The sequence below is a fragment of the Lampris incognitus genome, chromosome 9 (assembly GCF_029633865.1).
Source record: "Lampris incognitus isolate fLamInc1 chromosome 9, fLamInc1.hap2, whole genome shotgun sequence".
In the NCBI taxonomy this organism is placed as follows: domain Eukaryota; kingdom Metazoa; phylum Chordata; class Actinopteri; order Lampriformes; family Lampridae; genus Lampris; species Lampris incognitus.
In genome coordinates this window covers 55,799,606-55,826,920 of record NC_079219.1, presented here as the reverse complement: position 1 = coordinate 55,826,920, position 27,315 = coordinate 55,799,606, and the positions used below count along the sequence as shown (strand labels likewise).

General features: G+C 45.9%; 1 protein-coding gene across 1 annotated transcript; it reads left to right on the top strand.

Annotated features, from left to right (window-relative positions):
• The first annotated feature begins 758 nt into the window (after nucleotides 1–758).
• On the top strand, nucleotides 759–25,929 carry virma (vir like m6A methyltransferase associated). Its single transcript, XM_056286548.1, has 27 exons — nucleotides 759–841; nucleotides 1,413–1,525; nucleotides 1,936–2,022; nucleotides 3,801–3,849; nucleotides 3,936–4,092; nucleotides 5,409–5,528; nucleotides 6,008–6,256; nucleotides 7,968–8,704; nucleotides 9,035–9,172; nucleotides 9,261–9,487; nucleotides 12,127–12,654; nucleotides 14,043–14,197; nucleotides 14,330–14,412; nucleotides 15,145–15,238; nucleotides 17,192–17,580; nucleotides 18,524–18,679; nucleotides 19,563–19,798; nucleotides 20,775–21,024; nucleotides 21,127–21,344; nucleotides 21,474–21,606; nucleotides 22,102–22,260; nucleotides 22,370–22,524; nucleotides 23,110–23,206; nucleotides 23,348–23,514; nucleotides 24,365–24,714; nucleotides 24,963–25,109; nucleotides 25,537–25,929. Exons 1-27 carry the CDS (start codon nucleotides 776–778, stop codon nucleotides 25,737–25,739), a joined length of 5,463 nt encoding a protein of 1,820 aa, XP_056142523.1. The 5' UTR covers nucleotides 759–775; the 3' UTR covers nucleotides 25,740–25,929.
• The last annotated feature ends 1,386 nt before the right edge of the window (nucleotides 25,930–27,315 follow it).

Below are 27,315 nucleotides of genomic sequence, written 5' to 3'. Positions count from 1 at the left end.
TACAGTTTATTAATAAGAGATCTCGCTCCCGTTTGCATTGTTAAAAGTTACTGCATAAAATTCTGTTTTGTTACATATATCTGAAAGTTACTGAATACATATTCTGTTTTGTTACATATATCTGAAAGTTACTGAATACATATTCTGTTTAGTTACATATATCTGAAAGTTACTGAATACATATTCTGTTTTGTTACATATATCTGAAAGTTACTGAATACATATTCTGTTTTGTTACATATATCTGAAAGTTACTGAATACATATTCTGTGTTGTTACATATATCTGAAAGTTACTGAATACATATTCTGTTTTGTTACATATATCTGAAAGTTACTGCATAAGAATTCTGTTTTGTTAACTATATCTAAGTTACAACTGAAAGCTCTTATTTTTTCCCCGAAGAGTGAATAAATGCTATAATGAAATTTAAAATGCAGTTTCTACTGTTTCTATCAAATTGCAACCCCCCTCCCCCAAGATCAGGTGGAGGGGTCCTCAGGGTAGATCAAAAATACGCAGGGGGTCCAGGACCCCCAAAAAGGTTGAGAACCACTGGTCTAGAGCGCGGGCGAATTTTACCAATTATTTAGATGGCCTGATGGGGAGCGACTGATACGTAGCTGATCTGAGAACAGCACTCGCCGGGTGAACTCAGGCCGCTCGGAGGCGCGAGCAACCGATCGGAGATCTGCGCTTCGTCGCCGTCGTATACGACCGTGCTCCGGAAGCGTTCGCAACCTCCCGGAAGTGAACCTCACCGCGACAACGGCGAATGATGGCGGGGGACGCTTCGACGGAGCTTCTTTTCCTCGAAACGTTCAAACACCAGAGTGCAGAGGTAACGTCTTCTGGAGAGTTGGGGTCCCCCCCACTCGGGACGCGCCGTTCGGGGCGTCGCTGTAATGAGCGGCGCGGCTTGTGGTGCCGTAATCACGGCTAACTTCATGGCAGACGGCGTTAGCTCCACTAACCGGTGGCGAGCTCACTGTAGTTGTTGTAAAATAAGCCGTGGGAAGATTGTTATTAAACGGCTCTCAGAGTACGTCGCACTTCCTCCATTATTGTCCGGAGCTCTCTGTGAATAACACCCTTTTCAAGCGTGCAATCCAAACACGTGTTGAGCAACATGTCGTCTGTTAGCATCGTCAACGACACTGTTTGTTTGTTAGCTTAGCAATGCTACATTTAACGTGACCTGGACAAGAAACGCTCGTTTTAGGTATATTACGGAAGGTGTATCTGCAGTGTAGCCGTTGCTAATGGGCCCAGCGTCAGTGATGGACTTATTAACGAGGGAACATGTGTTAAAACCAGTGTTTGATTAAAGGTTTTGCTATGTTTTGGCATATAAGTGATTTTTATCGATTAATATAGTTTGTTATGCATGTTTTGTGTTCACTACATTGTAGTTGACCAACGTTGATGTTGTGCGGTTCCCATGCGGCGTACTTATCACAGAGGTGCGGGTCATCCCCCCCGGAATCAAAGCACACAGCAGCCTACCTGACAGCAGAGCATTTGGGTATGTGATGCATAGAAGGATTAGAGAAAAAAAATTACCTCATTACAACTCATTACTTACAGCATGTCCCTTAAGGGGACGTTTGCTTGCTCTGAGTGTCAAGGATAATGTTTATCTCTCAGAACCATAGAAGCCCGCTATGTATGTGAATGAATGTGTGACACCTCAGCTCTGTTGTTGAGTTGATTCTGGATCACTGTGAGCCAGTTGGGTAATCTGTGATGTAATCTAACTGTCTGCCTGACTGGTCTTGTTGCTATACAGTGCATAGACCTGAGCAGAGCAGCTCTCTTATGTTTATATAGTCGTCAATTCTCCCATGAAGCCTTCTCGATTCAGTGGGAATAAGACATGAACACCGCATGAGACTGACTAGTGTGTGCGTGTATGTGTGTTCCCAATGTATCCAGGGAGACCTCTCCTCATGCCTTCCAACTAGAGTTGTTCTTCAACAATGTCGCCAAACCCAACAGCCCCACCTTCCACAGGCTTGGCAGGTAAGAGTTATCCACTTTCTCTCTTTTGCCTTCTCTGTGTGTTTGCTGGTTGGGTGGTGGATTTATAAAGAACTCAAAAGTACTTAAAAAGTAGGTGTCTGTCCCACCTGCAGAACCAGTCGGGGTGGAGTCTGTTCTCATCCTTGTTCTCACAGGATGCCTTGAGTGAGGGGTGTGTCTGTATGTGTGGTTGCTTGTGTGCATTCATGCTGGAGCAGGTGCATGTGTGTGTTTACTGAACCCTTGTCAGGTGGCTTTGTTCATTTGCGAGCTAACTGGTCTCTCCAGAAACTCAGCTCTGCTCACAAAGAACCAGTACATCTTGGAGGTCCTAGGGAAAAATAGTCTAGAGAAGTGCCAGAAAGTTGAATCAGTTCATCTGGTCACAACGTTTAGTGGGAGAAACGTTTCATCACTCATCCAAGTGACTTCGTCAGTCTCAACTGATTGTAGGTATCCCCACCCTTATAAACAGCACAGCTGAATAACGACCAAAACCAAGGATCAGTTTCATGTGCAAATTGCCGTGACCATTAACTAGAGTTACAATGGGTATGTGTACTATTCACAGAGGATTGGGGGATAGTTGCAATCACAGCATTGTAAGATGGCAACCAATGTACTCTGCCACCGCTGCCCCCCATTCGGGGATGGTTGTTCCCTCTTCACATAGATGGCTTTTTTCTTTTTAGATTTTTTTTTTGGCCATTTTCCACCTTTTTATTTGATAGTGATAGTCGAGAGAGAGAGAGAGGACAGGCTGGGGAGAGGGGGGGGGATGACATGCAGCAAAGGGCCCAAGCTGGATTTGAAACCAGGTCGCTGCATCAAGGACTCAGCCTTATGTGGTATGTGCTCTACCAGGTGAGCCACCGGAGCACCCCTGATAGATGGCCTCTTTGACTCCCCATTTAAATCAGACTTCCTCCCTATTAAGGATGAAATCCTTGAAAGAGTGGCCCCTGGCGTGTAGATAGGTGATGGCGTGTAGATGGATGTAGACCGTGAGTTCTGGCCTGATGAGGTAGCTCTTCTGTGTTGTGCCTCCCTCTTCGCCAGCGTTTGTTTCGTTTCCCTAGTGAACAAGTCTGGATTATTGAGCATACATCAAGACAAGTCTAGCACAGTGGTTTTTAAATTATGGGTCAAGACAACAAGTAGGTTGAAGCAGGGAGCAGATCGCGGGCTGTTCTAAATAGACACATTTTGTGTGGACACAGAACTTAAATTTAAAAAAGAAAAAGAAAAGATTTTATTTTCATACATTTTGTGCCGATGCAAACAGTGCAATGATTGATTGTATTTCAAAATATCTCTAGATTAATGTTGAACGTTGACATGCCTTGTCAGTTTCATTTGAGCATTAATAGGCCATGACTAAAGACTGAAAAGGGGAATACTGCATTGCTGAACAATATGAAAAGGATTGTTAATTATTTCACTTTTTGACAGGTAATGAGAATTTACTGTTTATTTTACTGTACAAAGTATATGGTCTATCTTAGGCCAATAAAACCTCTGCAGGGGTGAGTCACAACATGATCAAGTCTGGGAGCTCCTGTTCTAGTGAGAGGATATTTGAATGAAGGATATTTATGTCTTTGTGATAAAGACAGTGTAGACTAAACACCACAAAGCTGTAAATAATGGTAACCGTGTATACGCTAGCTGTAACAGCTTCCCCTTGTGCTGAAAATCGCAAATTGCAAGCCAGATATACCCCAGTTGTTGTTGTTGTTGTTTGGGTGGTACTAATCTGCCTCGTCTTCTGCCCTCAGTCTGGAATATGATGAAAACAAGTCCATCATCTTCAGGCCCAGTGGAAAGGTAAATGCATCATATCTGATTTGAAGTGACACTGTATGCCTATCCTGTATATTTGTAAATAAATATCCATGTGTTTGGGGGTTCAGGTGAACACAGATGGCTTGGTGCTGCGTGGCTGGTACACTAGTCTGACTCTGGCAGTGTATGGAACTGCAGAACAGTCACATGACCAAGCCTCACCCCCTCCTCCACCACCCCCACCCCCACAACAGCAGAGTGGACCCAAGAGGATCATTAAACAAGGTGGGCTCACCCTGAATCTATCCGGCTCTTCCCCTATATACCAACCTTCTGAAACTGACTTTATGAATGTTCAATAATTCAGCTAAAGAAATTGCAGAAAGTTGAATCAGTTCATCTGGACACAACTTTTATTGAGAGAAACGTTTCAGCAATCATCTGACTTCTTCAATCTCAACTGCAGGTATTTCCACCCTTATAAACAATACAGTGGCGTAACGACCGAAAACAATGATTGGTTTCACATGCAAATTACCATGACCATTAACTAGAGTTACAATGGCCATGTGTACTATTCACAGAGGATTTGGGAATAGTTGCAATCACAGCATTGTAAAATGGCAACAGATGTACTCTTACCCCCCCTCTTGGTTAAGGGTGGTTATCCTAACAAGGCGTTTGTCAAAGCCAGGAAGACGCCCAAATAGTGCACCAGCCAACTGAAGAGAGGAGAAGGACCACAGCTGCCTAGGCATGAACCAATGGTGATTCTGTATGTGGCGATAGTGTCAGAGCAGTTGAGACACATTTTCCAAACACCGCTTCTCAGTTGTTTTCAAACCTCAAAACATGCTGCATCAGAAATTGGTCCACCCCAAGGATCGGATCCCCCAGGCACAAATAGAGCAATTTAGTGTACACTGTTAAGTGCCGGGAGGATTGCCGTGATTGGTATACATACATGTGTTGTGCCAAAAAGATGGCACAGCACGGAAGAGCTAACGCGTCAGGCCAGGACTTTGCAGTTTACACCCATATACAGGCCAGTGGCCACTCTTTCAAGGATGATATGCACATCCTTGATAGGGAGGAACACAGGCTTTGAACGGGGACTCAAAGAGGCCATCTATGTGAGGAGGGAACAACCATCCCGGAACCGAGGGGAGGGCTAAGAGTACATCTGTTGCGATCTTACAATGCTGTGATTGCAACCATTCCCCAATCCTCTCTGAACAGTACACATGGCCATTGTAACTCTAGTTAATGGTCACAGTAATTTGCATATGAAACTGATTGTTGTTGTTGGTCGTTATGTCACTGTATTGTTTATACGGGTGGGGATACAAGCAGTCAGTTGAGACTGAAGAGGTCACTTAGATGAGTGATGAAACGTTTCTCTCAATAAACGTTGTGTCCAGATGAACTGATTCAACTTTCTGTGACTTCTGAGACTGAAATTTCCCTCTGGCCAGGCAACCACCTCCCTTGCTCTGTGCCTCTTAACACCACACAGGGCCAAGCGCCCTAATTCAATTTGTCAATGCCAATTCAATTTGTCAGTGTGAATTTGTGATATTCCCCCATGCCCATTCTCGTAGAGTGGGACAAAGATGACCAGTACAATGGCAGTCCGCCCAGACCAGCACCAAGAGGCCCCCGCACTCCGCCTGGTCCCCCACCCCCAGATGATGATGATGAGGAGCAGGTCCCAGTGACAGGTCAGTTTTAAACTAATTATCTGCTGGTTTTAGATGTATGGTGATGGTTTTGTTGGGTATAAATATAAAAATGCACCAAGCTGACTGTGGAAAAAGATGGTGAATATTTAATTTTCTTATAATTGAATGTGGTACGCATAGTTATTTAATGACGCTTGTAGTGACTTGAAATCATCAAATGATTAGGTCCATTGTCCCTAGAGACACATGAAATGAGTCCCAGCAGGGCTCACATAACTAGATCTCTCTCGTTCTTTTTCTTTCTCTCTCCCCATAAAATAAATGATAAAAATATTAATTTTTGTTTTAAGAAAAATAAAATTGCAAATTTTTTTTTGCATTTTACATTGGTAGGTCCTTTCATGTTTTTCTTTTTGTATGTTTATATAGCGCTTTGTAGATGTGTTTGTCCCTTGTTTAGCATTAGCACTATATGGAAAGCTCTTTCGGTCTGTCTATGGTCTGTGTGACTTTTACAGTGGGCGTGGTCAAAACTGAGCTGTGTGAAGGTCGTGAGGATTACCTCGAGGCCGTGTCACCTGAGAGATCACTGCCTGCCGATGAACCATACTCGGATGCCGAGCAGGAGGAGGAAGGCGAGGAAGAGGAGGAAGAGGAGCAGGAGGAGGAAGAAGATGTGCGGACTGAAGGAAGCGTACCGGAGGAGGAGGAAGAGGAGGAAGAAGAGGAAGATGAGGGTGAGGACGAGGAAGAGGAGATGGAGGAAGGTAGGGGAATTCCGGTGTGGGAGCAGGATAGACTGACAGATATCCAATCCCAAATGGACCCTTTATCCTTAGTTGCTTAGGTGTCATAAACCCTACCATTTGCCAGCCATCGCTGACCTGTGTATAACTTGCCAGAGGTTTTGGGGAAACAGGGTCCATTTGGGACTGGGAGATGGTCCAAGACCGAGTTATTTGTTGTGGCATGCTGCATCCGCCTGCACCTCCTTGGTTTCTCTTCAGCTTGTCCACCTCGGGCTGCTTTGAAGGCTTATGATGAGATCACAGAAAGTTGAATCAGTCCATCTGAATACGTTTATTGAAACGTTTCATCATCATCGAAGTGACCTCTTCAGTCTCAACTGCCTGCAGGTATCCCCACCCTTATAAACAATACAGTAGCATAACGACTGAAAACAATTGATTTCACATGCAACTCGCTGTGACCATTAACTAGAGTTACAATGGCAATGTGTACTATTTAGAGAGGGCTGGGGAATAGTTGCAATTGCAGCATTGTAAGATGGTGACAGATGTACTCTTAGGCCCCCCTCCCCTCGGTTCAGGGGTGGTCGTTCCCCCTTCACATAGATGGCCTGTTTGACTCCCCGTTCAAACCAGCGTTCCTCCCTATCAAGGATGTGCACATCCTCATCCTTGAAAGAGTGGCCACTGGCCTGTAGATGGTGTAGCCTGTGGAGTCCTGACCTGACGCGTTAGCTCCTCTGTGTTGTGTCATCCTCTTGGCCAGCGTCTGTTTGATTTCCCCGATGTACAAGTCACGGCAATCCTTCTGGCACTTAACAGCGTACACACTATGTTGCTCTGTATGTGCCAGGGGACCCGATATTTGGGGTGGACTAATTTTTGGCACAGCATGTTTTGGGGTTTGAAAGCAACTGAGACGCGGTGTTTGGAAAATACGTGTCTCAACTGTTCCAAAACTCCCGCCACATACAGAATCACCACTGATTTACGCTTAGGCAGCTGTTGTCCTTCTCCTCACTTCAGCTGGTGCACTGTTTGCTTTGACAAACACCCAGTTAGGATACCCACACTTAACCAGGGCCTGTTTAATGTGGGATTTCTCCCCATCCCCGGCCGCTGTGTCGGTGGGGACGTTGTCAGCTCGGTGGTGTAACGTCCTGATGACTCCTAGTTTGTGCTCCAGTGGATGATGAGAGTCAAACTTTAAGTACTGATCAGTATGTGTTGGTTTGCGGTAAACATCAACCATCAAGTGTCCCTCATCACCGATTGCAATTTCACAGTCTAAGAAGACTAACCTGTCATTTTTCACGTCCTCCCTGGTGAAATTGATGTGGTTGTTAATGTGGTCAGTGAAATGTGGTACATCCTGAGATTTAATTTTAACCCAGGTGTCGTCCACAATTATGATGAGAATTCATAAGCTGTTCTAAGCAGCCCTAGTGTAACGCATCCATCCTCACAGCCATGGCTGCCGCCGCTTGTGTTGTGGTCACATCCTGCATGTCAAAGTAACTAACCTTGCATGTTTGGAGTGGTGCTCCCACTGCGTGAGTAGGTCTGTCTGTGTATGTAGAAAGGGTAAGAGAATAGCTGCTGTCATCATTCTTATCATTTCACAGAATGCTGTCAACCTAAATAACTTTTAAAAACTGTTAAAAGAAAGTTTATTCATAGTAGCTTCATTGTCATCTCTCTCTCTTTTCCCCCTGGTCCACCCTGCCAGGCGATGATGGCTATGAACAAATTTCCAGTGATGAAGATGACTTGGATAATGGCAGCTTCAAGCTGCCCAGCTTTGACATGGACTACACTCCTGAGGACCTGGCGTCTGTCCCACCAGTTCAGTATGACCCCTATGAAAGAGAACTTAGACCGCTGCTCTACTTTACCCCTCCCTACAAGACACGCTTTGATATCCAGCTTGAGAAGGCAAGCATAGAAGAGCCCAGGGACTCTGGTGGCACAGAGGGTCTTGGAGGTGGGGAAGTGTCTGAGGCTGACACCATTTCCCAGCTAAGAGAGCTCCTGGCAGGTATCGGAGAGGACAGAGATGCCCACTGGGTCACCGCTCTTGAACAGGCACCAGGACTTTTAGCAAAGGGGCTGGGCTATTTAATCGGACAGGGAGAGGGAGAGTGGGAGGATCCTTTAGGTGCTTTAGTCCAATGGGCTCTCCAAGCTCTTAGTATGGAGATTGCACTTACACAACCAATTGCTCTTAATCTCAGACAGCTGAAAGCTGGTGCCAAGCTCGCATCTCACCTGGCAGAATGCCCACAGGGTCTCACAGCGCTGCTGCATGCAGGGGCCCTGGGCGTGCTCCTGGAGCTGCTCCATGGGGATCATGTCTCCTCCACACTGAAGCTGTGTATCCTTAGAGCTCTGGATGCCCTCATCAGTGCTCCCGCTGGAGTGGAGGCCTTCCTACATACAAGGGAAGGGGAGAGGAGTTGCTATCAGGTCAGGGGCACAAATTTCCACTCAAAAGAATTGTCTCATGGTTGAATTAATTAGATTCACATATGTGTTTCCTCTAGCAATTACAAGGGAAACATAGCACATTTTTCTGTATACGATGATATAAATACCCAATTGAGTTGTTTTGAAACTGCAAAGACAACTGGAACTGATCTTGGAATGGGCCCAAGAGTGAACCTTGGTCTCAGAACCAAAACTACCAGCCCCTACACCTGGGGGAAAAATCCACAGAAAATACTGATTACATGGAAAAAAGTATTTGCTTGTGGATTTCTATCCCTGAGCTGACATCTAACTCCATGTCCCTCACAGCGTCTAGTTCAGCTGTTCCTGCGTGAGGAAACTGTGAGGGTCGTAACTGCTGGCAACGCCATACTACAGAAAAGCCATGCCTATGAAGTACTGACTGACCTGCAGCGCACAGCTGCAGCATGGAGTGAGCCCCAACAGGTACACACCCACATTAACGCAGTGTTCCAAATTATAACAGAAAGAGCACACACATATGGTTAAAACAATAACCACCTAATGTTATCAGGAGGAGATGGAGGATACTGAGAGCCCTATGGAGGAGGAACCATCGCTGAGCTCTTCCCCTGTGAGTGAGGCAGAGCTGGATAGGTTGGCAGGAGCTCTAGAAGAGTTACATCATCTGCTAGAAACTGCCCCTCACACCATGGTACAGCCCCCTGGGAAAGCCTTCCCCACCAATGCTAGAATAACAGGACCACAGGAGAGGGATGACCCATATCCATCACTGTATAGGTATTTCTCTCCATCCCTCTCATATACACACACACACACACAACCCAGGGCCTTTTATACTACACATTGACCAAAGTATAGATCCCTGAACCCCAATAAGCGGCCCACGGGCCAAGTACGGCCCGCAAGAACCAAACGTCTGGCCCGCGCCAACCCATTGGCACTAACACACCTGTCATAACATGTGAAATAAAGTGCGTGCTGCTCTACTTTATTATGACCTCAGCCCACACCGTACACTTGACCTATGCCGTAGAGCATGTGTAGATGTAAGACGTACTCTGTGCTCTCTAGACTAGACAGAGCCACTCACCAGCTAAGTCACAGGTAATCAATAAATCTCCTAAACCAAGAACATGGCCTGCGCGAAAAAGTGGCAAGTCAACCAGGAAAACCGTCAGTTCAAATCTGACTGGACCGATTGGTTTTGTTTTATTTTACTGGACCACGCCAGTGCCAAACCAACATGCTTGATATGCATGCAGACCGTAGCTGTCTGCAAAGCAGATACTCTCAAGCAGCACTTAAACACTACACATGCTGCCAGTTTTATTGCCAACTGCCCTACAAAACCAGATCACCGCAAACAAAAAAATGGCAAATATGATAACGTCATACAAGCACTCCATTTCTACTATCTGCAAATCAACATTGGCATGAGAGAGTGCAACAGCTGCATCACTGCATAGTTCATGGAACCTTGCTAAAGTAAGAAGCCATTCGCGATGCTGAGTTGATTTAAAACGTGTGCAAATGGTTGGCAAAGTTTTAAGTCATGATGAGAAAAACAAGAAAATGGCTGTGGCGCTATTAGAGCAGGTGCCATTGTCAGTTAACAGGACAACAAGAAGAGTAGAACTTTTAGCGGAGGAATGTTTTTCCAATCTACTCATCGATTTGAAGAAAGCAGAAGCCATATCATTAGCCATAGACTCGTCCTATGACTGAACCGATATGGAACAGCTATCTTGTGTTCACAAGATTTTTTGATGGGAAGACCTTTTGGGGAGAGCTGCTTTGTTTGCTTCCTCTGCCTGGGAGCACAACTGGGGAAATCATCTTTAATGAATTAATACAGTTCTTTGAGAAGAATGGCTTGGATGTGAGCAAAATTGTGTCTGTTGTCACCGATGGGGTTCCGTCAATGGTGGGACAACACAAGGGCTTGGTAAGCAGGCTTACCGCCGTTAACCCAGCGCTCTAGTATTTCATTGCATTATTCACAAATCAGTGTAGTGCACTAAACTGTGTGGGGAAATGAAAGAGGTGATGGATGATGTGATGAGACAGCTAAATTTCGTTCGTGAGAGTTCTTGTCTGCAACATCGCCTTTTCAGAGCATTGCTGGAGGAAATGTCAGTGGAACGCAAGGATCTTTTGCTGCATAATGAAGTTTGCTGGCTGAGCAAAGGCCGTGAGTTGGAGAGGGTGTGTGACCTGTGCAATGAGCTCGTGTCATTTTTATCCAGCCTGCAGAGCCAAAAACCCCAAGAATTTCAGAGGTTTTTAAGTGACAATAAGGTGATGGCATATGTTTATTTTTGTGTTTGACATCACATCTCATCTAAAGCACCTTAATCTGCAATTAAAAGGCAAGAACCACATAGTTGCAAATATGTACAAGGCTGTAGAAGCTTTCTGGTCAAAGTTGAACCTTTTGGAGAGAGACATTCACGGGAGAAAGTTGCACTCTCCACGTCTGCGGGAGCATTGCGAGAACGAAATACGGGAGGATTCAGCGATGAAGGATTTTGCGATGAGCCTGGCAGAAAACTTCAAGGAATGGTTTGAAAGCTCCCCTTAACTCTTGGGTGACATCCTCGTCTTCCTGAGACAGCCATTCTCCGTTTTGGCTGCTGGCCAGTGGACTTCAGAGGCCAAAAGGCTGGTACCTGCCATAGATGAGGCAGCTCTTCAGATGGAGGTCTTGCAGATGGGAACATCTGATTTGCTCAAAGTAAAACACAAGGACGTTGGGGTGAGTGAGTTTTGGATCAGTGTGGTTCTCCAAGCTCGATTCAGAAACATGAGCGCTATTGCAATGCTCCTACTCACAATTTTCCCCGCCACGTACATGTGAGTCACCGGTTTCTTCAATGAACTCGATCAAGAACCAGGAAAGAAACAGACTCTCCAGTGCACATCTTGGCCAGAGCCTCAGGCTTGCCATAACAGAATAGTACAGGCCCAACATCAGAAGGACTGTCTCATCCCGTCGCTCTCACTGATTGGTGAATGAACATCCATTTATTTTTGTCCATTTGTCCATAATTAAATGGTTGGTTTTGGACTTATTTTGTATCAAGAGTGCATTTTTTTTCTTGTGTGACCCTCAACACAGGCTTTAAGAATCCCAGGCTTAAACTACTACTACTACTACTAATTATAATTAATAACAATAAAAATAATAATCGTAATAGCAGCAACAACATCTGCACATAAAACAACTTTTCCTGGCGCAGTGGTAAATAAAACCTGGACGTTTTGGCCCTTGGTTTGGCATGCATGACAGGATTTGGCCCTTGGGGAAAACTAATTGGGGAACCTTTGTATAGATAATACAAAATAGAGACCCATGTATACCCCTGTTTATCTATTAATTAATGGTTGTGATCCTTTTTTTGTTTTCCTTGTCTCAGGTACATGCACGCATGCCACTTCCTGGAGAGTGTGACAGTAGTGCTGTCGGCAGCTGCAGCCGCCGGACACTTTGGCGTCACTCAAGCCATCAGAGAGCTCCTACGGTTCCTATCTCTTGCCCAATCAGGGCTGCTCTTCATGCTTGCCCAGCCCACTCCCACCAACCTGCTGCTGCGTCTCCTGGCAACTGTGGCAGAGGCTGAAGGGGAGGAGACGGCATCCACAAGCGGAGAGGGAGGTCTCACAGGGCCAGTGTTGGGTGAGGAGGGTTTGGGGGTGTGGCTTATGCAGGCGCTGCACGCTCTCCAGGGTGTGTCGGAGCTAATGAGCCACGTTGCGACTGGGGGAGACGGAGGGGCTGGGCTGGAGGAGGGAGACAACGCAGACGTACTAGGCATGCTCCATGCCCTCTACCTGATCACCTTCACCCAAACTGGCCGAAGCGCGGTGGCCCATGTCTTCAGCCTGGACCACAATCTGTCCTGTCTGGTCACGCTGCTTCAGCACCACAGCAAGGATGGACAGGGGTGAGGCCTGCGTTTAGCTGTATATCTGTATCCATATCTACCTGTTTGGTTTTTGTGAGCCAAGACCATGTGACTATTTGTAATTCCTTATGTGTCTTTTTCTCATTTGCTGCTTTCCATCAAGATTTTTTATGCAAATGTTAAAGTCCAGAATATGAAAAGCTAAATAGAGAGCCAACATGACAAAAAAAAACAAAAAACAAATATCACAAAAAATCCACTTGCTCACTTGATGTTGAGAAGTTGACGTGTTGAGAGTTTTTGCAGTGAGGTGAATGGGAACTGTCTTTCAAAAGGTCGATGACAAGTCATTCCTGTCAACCCTTTTTGCCCTCTCTTCTTTTAGGTTTTGCTGTAGGGCGGGGCAATAACTCCGTATCATCGTTTATTGTCTTTCAGTGGTATTGCATCAAGAGGAAATTCAGATGTTGTCCTATCATGATACAAAATTTTGTTGTCTAAATTAATGGTAACAAAAATGTACTCCCTCAAATTCTTTAGGAAATGAGGTCTGAAATATTTCAGCAGGTAGCCTGTTGTTAGAAAACTAGTTTAGGTTTAATATATGATACATTACCAAACAGTTCAATGCGGTGAACCTCTGTTGGATTCTTTAACATGATATTTTTGCATTTGTAAGCCGATATCATGATGTATATTTATATTGTGTAAAATTCCCCACTGTGGGCGTCCGGTGGCATAGCGGCCTATTCCGTTGCCTACCAACACGGGGATCAGTGGTTCGAATCCCCGCGTTACCTCCGGCTTGGTCGGGCATCCCTATAGACACAATTGCCCGTGTCTGCAGGTGGGAAGCCGGGTGTAGGTATGTGTCCTGGTCGCTGCACTAGCACCTCCTCTGGTCAGTCGGGGCGCCTGTTCGGGGGGGGAATAGCGTGATCCTCCCACACACTACGTCCCCCTGTGGCAAAACTCCTCACTGTCAGGTGAAAAGAAGTGGCTGGCGACCGCTCGATGGTGTTTTAAGCCCCCAACGTACTCTTCAAGGCAGTGCTGCATGGAAGGAACTCCCCGCCCCCTACAGTTTCAGCCAATCACAGCACTGGCGCTAACCCTAACCCTAACCAGTGCTGTGATTGGATGAACTGTTGGGGACGGGAAGTGCCTTCCATGCAGCGCTGCCTTGAGGAGTACGTTGGGGGCTTAAAACACCATCAAAGCCGGCGACCCCACACGTATCAGAGGAGGCATGTGGTAGTCTGCAGCCCTCCCCGGATCGGCAGAGAGGGCGGAGCAGTGACCAGGACGGCTCGGAAGAGTGGGGTAATCGGCCAAGCACAATTGAGGAGAAAAAGGGGAGAAAGCCCCCCCCCCAAAAAAAAATTTGCATACCACTTTGACAGAAACCTTTTTTTTTTATCTTCCAGGGAGGCCAAGGCTCGCAAGGCAGTGACATATAACTACGCCTGTATGCTGGTGTTACTGGTGGTGCAGAGCTCGAATGACCTGCATATGATGGAACAGTACGCTGCTCCACTGCTCACCGTAGCCAAAGCGGATGACACCAATACCAAATTACAGGGTTTGGCTCCACCATATAGTATTCATACATTGCATATAAGAAATATATTTTGGTGTAAGTGTGTTTGTGTGTTGAGTACTGTGTATTGATTATCAGTATGGTGTTTTGATCAGGGCTCATATTGTGTTTCAGAACTCAGTAAATGGTTGGAACCGTTGGAGAAATTACGCTTTGAGATTGGCAGCATTCCCGCCCTCATAGACTACATCAAACAGGTACCTCATTCGCTCAATTCAGTACTCTTGAGGCTGAGTTTGAAACCAATCAGTTGCACGATTACATACACTTTTATCAAATACGGCGCTTTACAGAGTAAAGACGTTTGTCGTCAATATAAAACATTTACTTTTCGAGTCCTGTGAGACTTGTACGCGGTTCCAACGGTTCCGCGTGGTCCTGTTAACATTTCTTCCAGCACTTGAATCCTTTCTATGATGCCCTGTTACACTCATACAGTAACTGTGCTGTGCTCTGGCGAGCACATTCACTTGCATTATATTGTTTTTCCCTGCTATCTTGTAATTGCCACCAGCAGACTTTTAAATCCTCTCTTAAAGAAAGTAACAGCAGAACACACCACATGCTTCTAATTCCTTGCGTGTGATGGCGAAGTATTTTGCTGTTTTATAACACTGGAAGAAGACTCAGGGAAACTGCCTGGACTGCCAATAATAATAGGACATCAGAAAAGCTCACTTACTGACAACTAATTAAAAATGTGATTTTATATCAGAGTGAAATTTTGATTTGAAATTAAACATTCAGTTATATGTTCTCATCAGGCACTTGAAAAGCCACCACAATGCATTGCAGTGGATGTCACACTTCTTTAAAATGTCGGCTCGTCAAAAACACATACTTGCCGTGTGACATTTAAACAGTCGTTATATGCAAATAAGCGGGCGCCATGTTTTTCTGAACCCGTGTTATTTCCCCCCGGGCTTTAGAATGTGGAGAACGTGTTGACTGCCGAGGGAGCTGGGTTGGTGACTGCTCTCAGAGTCCTCTGCCACATCGCCTGCGCTCCGGTTGCAGTTGAAGGTAAAAAACGTCAAATGCAATTTCTCCAACACTCAAGCTCAAGTGATAGTTGTTAAACTCACAATCACTAGCCACACTGATAACAAGATAAATTAAAAAGTTACTTGCAATAAAACCCATTTATGACATTTTAGCTAATTGTTCTTGCACTCACTTATAAGCTGGTCTTCATGAAACATAAGCTAAATACCAATAACAGGAGTTTTATTGTAAGGACTGTACTTTTGGCTGGACCGGCCAGCGGGCCAGCCCTACAAATGAGAATGTCCCCGAGCCACCATGTTTAGAGTGCCTGACAGTAATGATGTTTGACACAATTGGGCCGCTGGATCAGGTGACCAACGGTGTCACTGAAGATACATGATTGCTTGGCTGAGTGCTGAGAGGCATGAGGGAGAGAGAGCGCATAGTTAAAGCACCCCAGGGTGGCGGCATGGCTCAGGAGGTAGAGCGGGTCGTCTAGTAATCAGAAGATCACTGGTATTGATCCCCGGCTCCTCCAGAGAGTGTGTCGAAGTGTCCTTGAGCAAGGCACCGAACCCCCTAACTGCTCCTGATGAGCAGGTTGGTGCCTTGCACGGCAGCCTCCACCATCAGTGTATGAATGTGTGTGTGAATGGGTGAATGTGAGGCACACACTGTAAAGCACTTTAAATGGTCAGTAGACTAGAAAAGAGCCATATAATGCAGTCCATTTACTGTTTCACCCCAAATAATTGTCACGCTGACGAAACACTCACTGGCCCAAGTCACAAAAGGATTGCGCGGCTTTTGTGGCTGCTAAACCTGCACAAATAAGACAAAAAAAAAAAACACCTGGGTAATTCTCAAAGTACCCACAAAAGGTGAAATGTACCCCTTACTGCGCTACCGAGCAAATGGCGTCTTGGTGCTCCGGTGCTATTTGCACGTATTTAAATTAGATATTATGCACTCATTAGGCGCAAAATTGGCCCCTTGTATGCAAATGAGCCTCATTGCAAAAAAAGTCCAATTCAACAAACACCAGCGCTGATAGCCACATGCAGTTAGAATGAAAATTATTAGCGCCTTCAGAGAGTTGGTGGTCACTGAAGCGGTGCCATGCCCGGACTTTCCGGTGATCGTGGCAGCGGTGATTGTAGCCAGGTCAAGGCATTGTCATGCCAGGTGTGCTCGTGCAGTAGCGTGGAACACGAGTGGCGCACCACTCTTGGGATCAGTATAATGCCGCATAACCACTGGTGGCACCCATCATCCACTTTTCAAGCTTGGCATCACTGCTCGTAAGCAGATACAGGTTGCCAGGTCTAACAGTTCTTGCTGTACTTGATGACATTGGGCCTGCCTACTGTGTTCTTGGCACAAAGCCACCATTTCTACTTACCGCATGGATAATCGCAATCAGACACAAAACTTGATGAGTGTGTTTGCACTGTAATATCATTAGCGCAGTATCTTTTGTGAATCGGACCTTGAGACGGTGCAGATAGCGGTCACAAGTGATGCAGAATTCATGGTGCTATCATTGGCCGCAGTCCATTCTTTGTGAATTTACAGTGAGTCTTGGAAAAATGAGAGACATCTGCAGATAGATAAAGAGGAGGGGGAGTTAACAGACAATTAGAATAGGTATGCTTACAATTAAATTAGGTTCTCTTACAAATCAAACACAGTGTTGTTCTTGCAACTGCATTTGTAACTTTTTTTTTTTTTTACTTGAACGTAGCTTAACCATATCATGTGACATGCTACTTCAGTACACTTTAACAACATATATTACAGGGACCACTACAGGAAATTGCTGATGAACGTTTAATATCCAGGAATTCACATTATAGACACTACCACTGACTATCCCTGTAACAAATTGGCCACAATTTTGAACATTGACCACACACCGTCCAGCTGTATACCAGGTTTTGACCTGGTCTTGTTTACTTTTTCCAAGAACACTTTGCTTCCTTCCTACAGGTCAGCAAAAGGATCTGAAGTGGAGTTTGGCTGGGGTCCAGCTGTTTTCTGGTGAGGGTCTGGACACGTGTGTGCGTGTGCTTCAGAAGCTGTGCAGCGTGCTCCTGCAGCCGTGGCGTGTGCATGGCCACATGGGCCCCACGCCGCAGCGCTGCATGATTCTGAGCATATGTATCAACACCCTCCGGCTGCTTCGCACCATGCTGACAGAGCTGCTGCGTGGGGGAGCCTTCCAGTTCAGGGACACGCGCGTGGCTAGCGTGTTGGTCACACTCCACATGATCGTTTGTTCTGTCCCCGCATCTGGCCGCCTTGACGGGGAGGAGACCAGAGTGCAGGCGTTTATTGTTGATGTGCTACTCACCTTCACACAGGGCGTCAATGAAAAGGTGTGTCTACATTTGGGTTTTGCATTTCTGTTCACAACCAGCCTTGCTATCCTTTACTGCCTAATGTTTCCCATGAAATGGGCCTGTAGAAGCCTTAAAGCACAGTAGCCTGATGTCCTTCTGCGGTGTCCTCTGGTAAGTAGTTAGTACATTGTGTCAGGAGATCAGTTTGTTCAGTGGCCAGTCTTCTGGACCCCTGGTACTGCTATTTTTTGTTTTTCTGCTTAGTTAATTACATGCACTTTTGGTGTTAGGTCTAACACTTCCTGATTGCATGGCTGTTATACCTAGTAGAGTAGAAATCAGCACTGGTTTGTTCCAGTATTAGATTTAAGAACCATCGGGTTACTCCATCAGCCGGTTTGAATCCCCGTGTTACCTCCTGTTACCTCCGGCTTCGTTGGGCGTCCCTACAGATTGGCCTACATGTGTCCTGGTCACTGCACTAGCGCCTCCTCTGGTCGGTCGGGGTGCCTGTTCAGGGGGGAGCGGGAACTGGGGAGAATAGTGTGATCCTCCCATGCGCTACGTCCCCCTGGTGAAACTCCTCACTGTCAGATGAAAAGAAGCAGCTGGCGATTCCACATGTATCGGAGGAGGCATGTGGTAGTCTGCAGCCCTCCCCGGACCGGAAGAGGGGGTGGAGCAGCGACCGGGACGGCTCGGAAGAGTGGGGTAATTGGCCAAGTGCAACTGGGGAGAAAAGGGGGGGGGGGATACAATAAAAAATCACTGTCTGGCTTCATTGGTATGCCTTCCCACTCCCAAACTGCAACGTTGCTGCAACTAATCATTAGTCCCCGAGTAAATCCGGGTCTGAGAATAATATCCCCACCCAAAGCATCTTCAGAAAAATTCTATTCAAACATTGGTGGGCTCACATTTGCAGAGGCAGTGTGATGCAGCAGTCGTCCGTCTGAAGAACTGTGTATGTTTTATGCAGGTGACCCACACAGAGGAGACTCTTGCGAGTAACACATGGTCCCTGATGCTGAAAGAGGTTTTGGGCTCACTGTTGAAGGCTCCTGAAGGTCTGTTTTCTGGCCTCACCCTGCTGTCCGAACTCCTGCCACTGCCACTCCCCATGCAGAGCACACAGGTACCCAACCTCACTGTATTTCACACTGTTCATATTCACTGTTCTCTCTATCTATTATGTGTCTCATCCCTCCCGTGTCCTCAACTATAGAATGAAAGTCTTGCAGGAGAATATGGAAGTGACTTGGCAATTGATTCACATGTGTCCATTGTTAATTACATTGCTGGAAACTGGCAAAAAAAAATAAATTTCATGACCACATTTCCATGGTGAAAATTAACCGATAACCAATTCAAAATGTACCTGTGAATCAGAACTGGTCCAGCAGGCATGATTGAACTTGATCAACGTAGTAAGTCGGCGCACTCATTTCTTGACAAAAATTACAATAAAGCAACCCTTCATTCTTGACCTGACTAAAAAGAGACAAGAACAAAATCTAAATTCACCTTTATGAACAGAAATAATAACAAAATGTAAGAGTTATTATGTTGTTTTTTTTTTATGCATGCTCAATAATCAGGTAAGGGAGTCACAAAGGTGAATCAGTTCATCTTAACACAACTTTTATTGAGAGAAACATTTCGTCACTCATCTAAGTGACCTCTTCAGTCTCAACTGACTGCAGGTATCCCCACCCTTATTACCTGTGTTTTTTTATATCAGGGTGGGGATACCCGCAGTTAGTTGAGACTGAAGAGGTCACTTAGATGAGTGATGAAATGTTTCTCTCAATAAACATTGTGTCCAGATGAACTGATTCACCTTTCTGTGGAGAGTGATACTTCCTCAAAGTTTGTGTTTACACAGGTGACTTTCAACTTATTTATTGTCATGGAAAATGGGTCTCAACGATCATCTTCATTTTCCTTCAATATTACCACCATTGTAGTCCCACAGACAGGATTTTTATTGTTGCGGTGATGTAATGTCATCCCCGTAGGTGATCTCGGTACAGGATGTGGCGGTAGCCCTGAACACCAGGAAGCTGTGGAGCATGCACTTGCGGGCGCAGTGGAAAATGTTCGCAGAGGCGCTGAGGTGCGTGTGCGGCACCAGCTGCCCTCCGCTGCTGGCCATGTTGAGGAGGGTATGCGTCCAGCTGGCCGACCTGTCCTCGCTTACTGCGATGCTCATCATGAAGACCCTGCTGGAGCTGCTGCTGGAGGAGCTACAGCCGTGAGCGCAACACACGTGCACACAAATGCATGCCGATACTTGCGTGCACTCCAACATGCTCACAAACTTGTGTGCGTGAGCACATGTGCAAAGTTACGGAGCCTGTGCGTCACACAAAGTTCTTCTGAATTGTGCTGCAGCATAATAAATGTGCTCACCTCAGCAAATGCTTCCAACTCCAGTCAGAACTGCAGTGTCGCCCCCTATTTCCTGTTCTAGACTAAAAGCACACTGTTTTGATGACGTATCTTTCTGTTGCCACTGAATATCGCCCTTCGCTACTTGTTTACTTCAATATTTTCCAATTTTTTTATTGTCAGCCAAGTAAGTTTCCTCATACAAGGGATTTGACTTGGTTGTAAAGTCCCAATTGGTTGTCTTAGTTCCTGTATTTATCCTATTTATAACAGCTGGTTTTTATGTGACTGTTTCATAAAGGAGATGATGGAAAAGAAGCTCTGGGGCGTCCGGGTGGCGTGGCGGTCTTTTCTTTTGCCTACCAACACGGGGATCGCCGGTTTGAATCCCGGTGTTGCCTCTGGCTTGGTCAGGCGTCCCTACAGACACAATTGGCCGTGTCTGCGGGTGGAAAGCCAGATGCGGGTATGTGTCCTGGTCACTGCACTAGCGCCTCCTCTGGTCGATTGGGGCGCCTGTTCAGGGGGGAGGGGGAACTGGGGGGAATGGCATGATCCTCCCACGCGCTACGTCCCCCTGGTGAAACTCCTCACTGTCAGGTGAAAATAAGCGGCTGGCGACTCCACACGTGTGGTAGTCTGCAGCCCTCCTCAGATCGGCAGAGAGGGTGGAGCAGCATCCAGGACGGCTCGGAAGAGTGGGGTAATTGGCCGGGTATAATTGGGGGAAAATACAAAAAAGAAAAAAGAAAGGAAAAGAAGCTGTGGATATTAGAGTCAGCTGGATGTCTCGAGTGTAAAACATAACACTTGCTAATTGTTGTGTGTTTGTTTTTCAGAGTGGAAGGAAAGGGTGTGTGCTGGGGACAGGTCTTGCGATTGCTTTCTCTGTTGGACGCGCTGGTCTCCCAGAGGGCATGCAAGAGCGCAGCGTTACACCTGCTCTCAGGCTCCTCCCCTGGAGATGAACCGCTAGCAGACCTCTTTCCCCTGCTGCTGTCTCTTCTGGCTCCCCCAGCCGACCATTCCTTACAGCAGCAGCACTGCAGCGATCTGGTGGGGACAATCCTGCAGTCACTGTGTGACCAAGTAAGTACTGCATTTCGCGTGCCAAGGAACAACATGCACGTGCTCACACAAACACTAAAGAAAGAAAGACAGCCTAAGAACACTCAGCTCTGTCCACATTAGGACATCTCTCTCGTGGTGTCTCCGCCCGGTGAGAGCTGTGTGTCAGAGGCTGAACAGCTGGCCAATGCGCTTCCAGGGCGAGAGATGATGTCGCTGGTGTGCAATGCCTTGTTGGAGGTGTTGGGGAATGCTGAGAGCAGTGCCACACTCCTCCTTACCTGCATCCGAACGTTGATGTTCCTCACAGAGCACGACTACGGAATTTATCACGTAAAAGGGTAAGTGACACACAACAGGTCTCCCTTTTCTTGTTGCACTGCTGCTCCCTCTTCTTTCTCTACACTTGACAAAGACGGTTCCCTCTGGCTTAACAAGGCTTGACTGAAAAACTCGAAACTGTTGCACAGGGCTCTGAAGAAACACAGCGCCGGGCTGTGTTCTCTTTTGAAGAGGCAAGTGTTCCCCTTTAACAAGGACTCTGCAGAGCTGCTCTCCACCTTACTCGACTTCCTCAGGCAAATCCTCCACACAGACTCCCTGGTGTGTATACCGTTGTTCTCTGAAAATACGAGGCCCTGGAATAAAACAGTTTTTCTCTTCAATCATCGTTGTTTCTCTGCAATCTTGATCATGTATAACTGAAGGTTCGGGAGCATTTCGACTCGTCTAGAATATTGTAACACTGATCATGCACGACAAAATTTTTGACATAAAACTTAATCTTGAGAGTTTATTTAGCGCTAAACGGTCCCTGACAAAGCAGACATTTTCGTTAAGGGTACAAATACAAGTTATTTCTGATGCCAACGGGTAACCAGTGTGGAGGTTGTGTGACACCACCTGTTTGCATCGGCTAAACCCAAGCAGCTATGTTCTGCACAACCCACAGATGAGAACGAGACACTGGACTGATTTCAGAATAGAGAAGTTACTGTTGTAGTCGTTAGCTAAATTACTTCTGAAAGCCGAAATGAAGGACTTTTATTGTCACACTTCCACAACTGCAGCTGACTGTTTAATTCTGATGTGGTCCAGGGGTGCTGTGCTGAGGAGGGCCAGGGGCCAGGTGAGGAACCAGCCTTTCCCCCGCCCCCTCCACGTTCGCTGTCTCTGACTGGCTCAGAGATGAAAGCTCTGCTGCAGTGGGAGGAGTCAGAATCACATCCACTCCCTGCTCTGGAGAAACAGATCACGGTACAAACAAGTGCATACGGTTTTACCAAGAGGAGTTGAAACTGCATTATCACTGTATTTACTCTGTGTGTGTGTGTGTGTGTGTGTGTGTGTGTGTGTGTGTGTTAAGAAACTATGCAAGGAGGATGAATCACTGGAGACGATGTTGGAGAATGTAATTGTTCTGAGGCAGACGTTGGAGTCTGCCACCGACACACCTTCAGCGGCTGATACTGAGCCCACCTTGCCAGCACCCGAGACACTTTTGGCCCAGTTTAATCACAGGTACATCACCTGGGTAATGAAAGGGGGACTTCTGGATTAAGAGTTTCTGCATTCATCCACTATCATCATCTTCTTCTGTCAGTTCTTTGCTCCTGTAGTCTTTCAGTACTGGTGTTAGTCTGCATCAGGGACATTAACACCATTGCTAGAAAAAATTTGAAATTAGAAAAAAGGAATGATTCTGGTACCTCGGCCCAATAGCAAGCGTACAATATGGTCTCAGACATCAGGCGTTATTACAACAATGTCCTGGGTTTGTATCTGGGCCAAGACCTGGGGTGTATCCCATTCTCTTAACACACTTCTCTGTTACTCTCCACTACTCAGTCTAAAAAAAGACAAATATGCCTCAGAACACCCGAGAAGGATATTTCAGCTAAATCTTTCTTCCCAGAAGTGTTTAGGGAATACTATTGTGATTATTATTTTGTATTTTAATTTCATAAGGTATCAAGAACATTCACTTCAGCACCGCAGCATGTATTGGAATCATAACTGGGACTCAAACTAAAGCTGCATCCATTGTTTGTTTGCTTAATAAAGTTACCAAGGAAAAATTGCGTAATAATTAGAATATCTTTCTAGGACTGTGTTCATTCTGTCGGAGGCTCTGGATGAACAACTGAAGGCTTTGTGGTTCTCTCCCTTCCATACGGATGACATGGAGACAGAGCTCGACATGGTAGGTTTGTGTTCATCTGTGTGACTGTTTGCAGGGTCTGGGATATCTCGAAAAGCGTGTCTGTCTCTTTCTGAATGGGGCAAGGTCAAGGACACCGAGCAAGTAGTATGTGGTTATAACACTCCTCTTCCTTTGTGGCAGGTGAAGGTGGACCTGGTGGGTCTGGCACAGGAGTGTTGCCCTGAACTGGACCTGAAAGCAGAGCTGGAGCGCTCCTTCCTGTCTGAGCCCTCCTCCCCTGGACATACCAAGGCTCCCAAGGGCTTCAGACTGGGCAAACATAAGCACGAGACGTTCATTACTTCAAGGTGCAGTTTCATTGCTTGGCTGTTAACCTTTACAATTTCTTTTTTTTATATTTATATATATATACGTATATATAAATTCATTTCTGATTTTTCCCTTTTTTCTCCCAATTTGGTGGCCAATCGATCCCTATTTTAGTTCAAACACCCACCCTCGTGCATGCGTTCGCCAACTGCATCTCTCCGGCCGGCAGTCTCGAAGGAGACGCCTCGCCACTTCCATGACAAGGCGAATCCAGGCCTCGCCACTGCTTTTTCCGACACACACAGAGACGCTTTCATGTGACGAACACAAGCCGACTCCGCCCCCCTCCCAAAGACAGTGTTGCCAATTATTGCTGCTTCAACCTTTACAATTTCTTTTTCTAATTCTTATCTTTTCTAAATAACAGTGGACTCTTACCCAGAATCAGAGAGCAGCTACTATCTTGAGACACACGAGTACGACAACTGCACAAAATGCAATTTAGATAGTCGCTTTGGTTACTGGGAGAAACAAAACATTCAGAAAGAACCCAGCTCGTATACTGGGTCCACTTCTAGCCGAGGAGTTGCATAGGTCAATTCAAAGGGGAAAAAATTCACATTATTAAATACGGTGCAGAGCTGATCACACACAGTCCTGTCTACATATGTTAACTTATTGCCAAGTTGGTGACCACGAGGCAGGTTTTCTGATTATTTTCAAGAGTGATGTGTCAGCTGCTAACACAGTAAAGTTACACCCTTTTCAGAGCAAGTTAATGGTTGTAAACGTTATAAGAAATGAGAAATGCTTGATAAATATACATTTTATCAAGTTATGTAATACCGTACTGTATTCCTAAATACAAATATTCTGCTTCCCCTGTAGCGGTAAGTCAGACTACGTGGAGCCAGCTAAGAGAGCCCACATCATGGCGGCCCCACGCGGCCGGGGAGGCCGAGGAGGTTTTGGACAAGGCCTCTGCCGACCCCATGATATCTTCCGCCAGCGCAAACAGAACACCTCCCGTCCCCCCAGTATGCACGTGGATGACTTTGTGGCAGCTGAGTTTAAAGACATTGTGACCCCACTGGGACTCTTGCCCCCTAAACGGCCGCCCAAGAGCACCCCCAAACCCCCTACCAGAGGACTGTTTACTGGGAACAGGGGCAGAGCCACCTTCCACGGTCAGACCCGCTTCTTCACTCCGCCACAACCTAAAGGAGTATTGTTGTCTGGTAGGTATACGCACACTTACACAGTTGTCACACATAAAACAGAACACACCCAAAGGCAAGACACACACACACGAGAGATAAATATAAACAAGCGAGACTCACATTAATCCATTTTGTCATTGTTATTGCAAGAACCTGTTTGTGTGCTTCACACCAATGCTTACCATCCAGAAGTTAAGTCAAAACAAAGGTTAGATACAGAATTTGCCCATTAGAGGGGGCTAGATTCTTTCTATGTACGTCTACAGGTAACTATGCTCGAAGAGAGGGAGGGCGTGGCTCATCCTGGAGTGCCCAGGTGCCAGCTGTCACTCACAGAGGAACCTACAGTGAACCCCGTGGAGGACAAAGCAACTTCACACGTGGCCCCCTGCCCTCCCGACAGCCCCCCGCAGGTATATTCATACACACTGTCCGACAAGTCAACATGGCCATCAGTGTGCATTAGCTCCCTATTTCTGGTATTCGGCACCTACGTTCTGCTTCTTGGACAACTAATAATCATTAGTATAGTTAGTTACAGGCTGCAGAGGCTGCAGGGTGAGAATAAATAATTTAATTACATTGGATTTTCATATCGTACACTGTGTTAAATTTAAAACTTTTTAATTAAATGACACTCCCTTGGGTTGTCATACCCCCTCTATATAGTTATGTGTTTATTTTTTAGTGCAGTTACTATTTTTAGACATTCTTACAGCTTTGTTTTTGACATGAGTACCGCGCTTACATCCTCCGTGTTCATTGTGTTGAACATCCGAACAAGTCATAACTCTCGTGCATGCAAACTTACTTTCTGTTGCATCCCACCACATCTCACAGGGGCATACCGCCTGGCTCCCAGGGACCGTGCTCCGCGAGGCAGAGGAGGTACCGGCCTGTCATGGCTCAGCGGAGGGGGCGGCGGTGGCAGTGGAGGCGGTGCCAGCGGAGGAGGAGGGAGAGGCTCACAGGGGAGCAAATTCAGCGGCGGGGGAGGGAGCGGAGGCGGAAGGGGTAGGCATGTTCGCTCCTTCACCAGGTAAACTCACCTGGACAATGACTGCAGCCTGTCATGGCAACCAATGGACCAATCAGGATGTTGAATATACCGTCTCCATGGATACGTGTCCGAGGTGGGATTACGATGACTGTGTGACACAGACGAATGAACTTTGTAGATGTTTTATGTTTTGTTATCAAGCATTGTACTTCGAGAATAAAGGTCATCATGATTCGCTCGCATTTGTTTGGTGGCTTTTTGTGTTCAGCGGTTGATAATTTATTAGTCGAACAATCATAAGGAAACAATTTCACAGAATCGGTGTGGGCCAATAAACAGTGACCTCTTACTGCCAGCATAATAAACTCTCAAGCCAAGTAAAAAAAAGTCTTCAGGGTAAACACCATTATGGAGATTTCATTCTTTCAAGACCGTATCGTTAGGATCAGGAGTGGGTTCTAAAATGTGCTACATGACTGGAAGAAAAGTGATACACAATTGTTACAAAAAAATCCAACATTATCCACATTGAAAACTTTGGTAGCATTATTGTAGAAGAAAGATCACTGCAAAAGAAACTGGGAAATTTCTGCTCTTACAGAAAACAGATAAGACAAAACTCAAATGTAAAAAAAACTTGGGGCGAGGATTTGAGGAAGTCTGGATCGTGAAGGTGAAACACGGTTGTAGATGAACGGAGCGTAAACCACTCCGACTGAAATGGGATCAAAGTTCCAGTCTGGTACAGCAAATGAATAGGAATAACATTCTAAAAGTTAAAAATCCGGGGGGTATTTTTAACTTGCACAGTTTCAGAGTTTGCCAAAAAAAAAAAAAAAAGTATTTCACTACACACTGTACTTGTATTTGAAGTATGTGACAAATACACCTCTGAATCTTAAATCATTCACTCACAATCTTAAAAAAAAATTTTTTTCTTCCTAATTTAGATGAGAAAAGACTAAGACTAACACCTGTACAAACACACAACTATCAGCAGAAGTTCATTACACTTTTTTCAAATTGTGTCGTCTGACAAACTGCTCAACATTTCTTTCACGCAAGAAAATGCAGCGCTTGTGTGTCTCCTACAAACCCGTGATCAGACACTTGCCCTTTGAGCATGGGTTCTACATTAGCATTCTGTACTGTAGGATTATCCATCTTTCAAGTTTGTCATTGACATTCAGTAGTCTGCCCTCCAGTCTGCTTAAATCAGGGGTCTCAAACTACTGGCCCGCGGGGCAGGATGTGGCCCGCGGGGCAGTTTTGTGCGGCCCACACTATGTTTTCGATTTATTAAGACACGTATCCATTTTGGATACTACTTTTGTGTGTGTGTGTGTGTGTTTTTTTTTTAAACATTTCTGTGTTTCTAGTTCCAAGTACCCAGTTAAGAATTGTGAGGTCATTTGCAGATGATGTAGCCTAATGTCAGTTTTGCAGCACTCACTCACTTACACACACGTACTGTTGCCGGGCAACAGGAGGACGTAAACCCAGCAGGCTAGCCCGCTGCGAAATATCTCTCGTGAGCTCGCTAACGTAAATTGTTGTCGTTGCTTGCAGATGTTTTGTCACTTTCAAAAGCCAAAAGAAAAGCTGAGCGGGAGCACCAA

Excerpts from the sequence above, each read along its gene's own strand:
- virma (XM_056286548.1), top strand. The coding sequence starts at position 776 with ATGATGGCGGGGGACGCTTCGACGGAGCTTCTTTTCCTCGAAACGTTC. Across the intron at positions 3,850-3,935 it reads TCTTCAGGCCCAGTGGAAAG|GTGAACACAGATGGCTTGGT; the intron begins GTAAATGCATCA and ends TTGGGGGTTCAG. Across the intron at positions 23,207-23,347 it reads TGGAGACAGAGCTCGACATG|GTGAAGGTGGACCTGGTGGG; the intron begins GTAGGTTTGTGT and ends CCTTTGTGGCAG.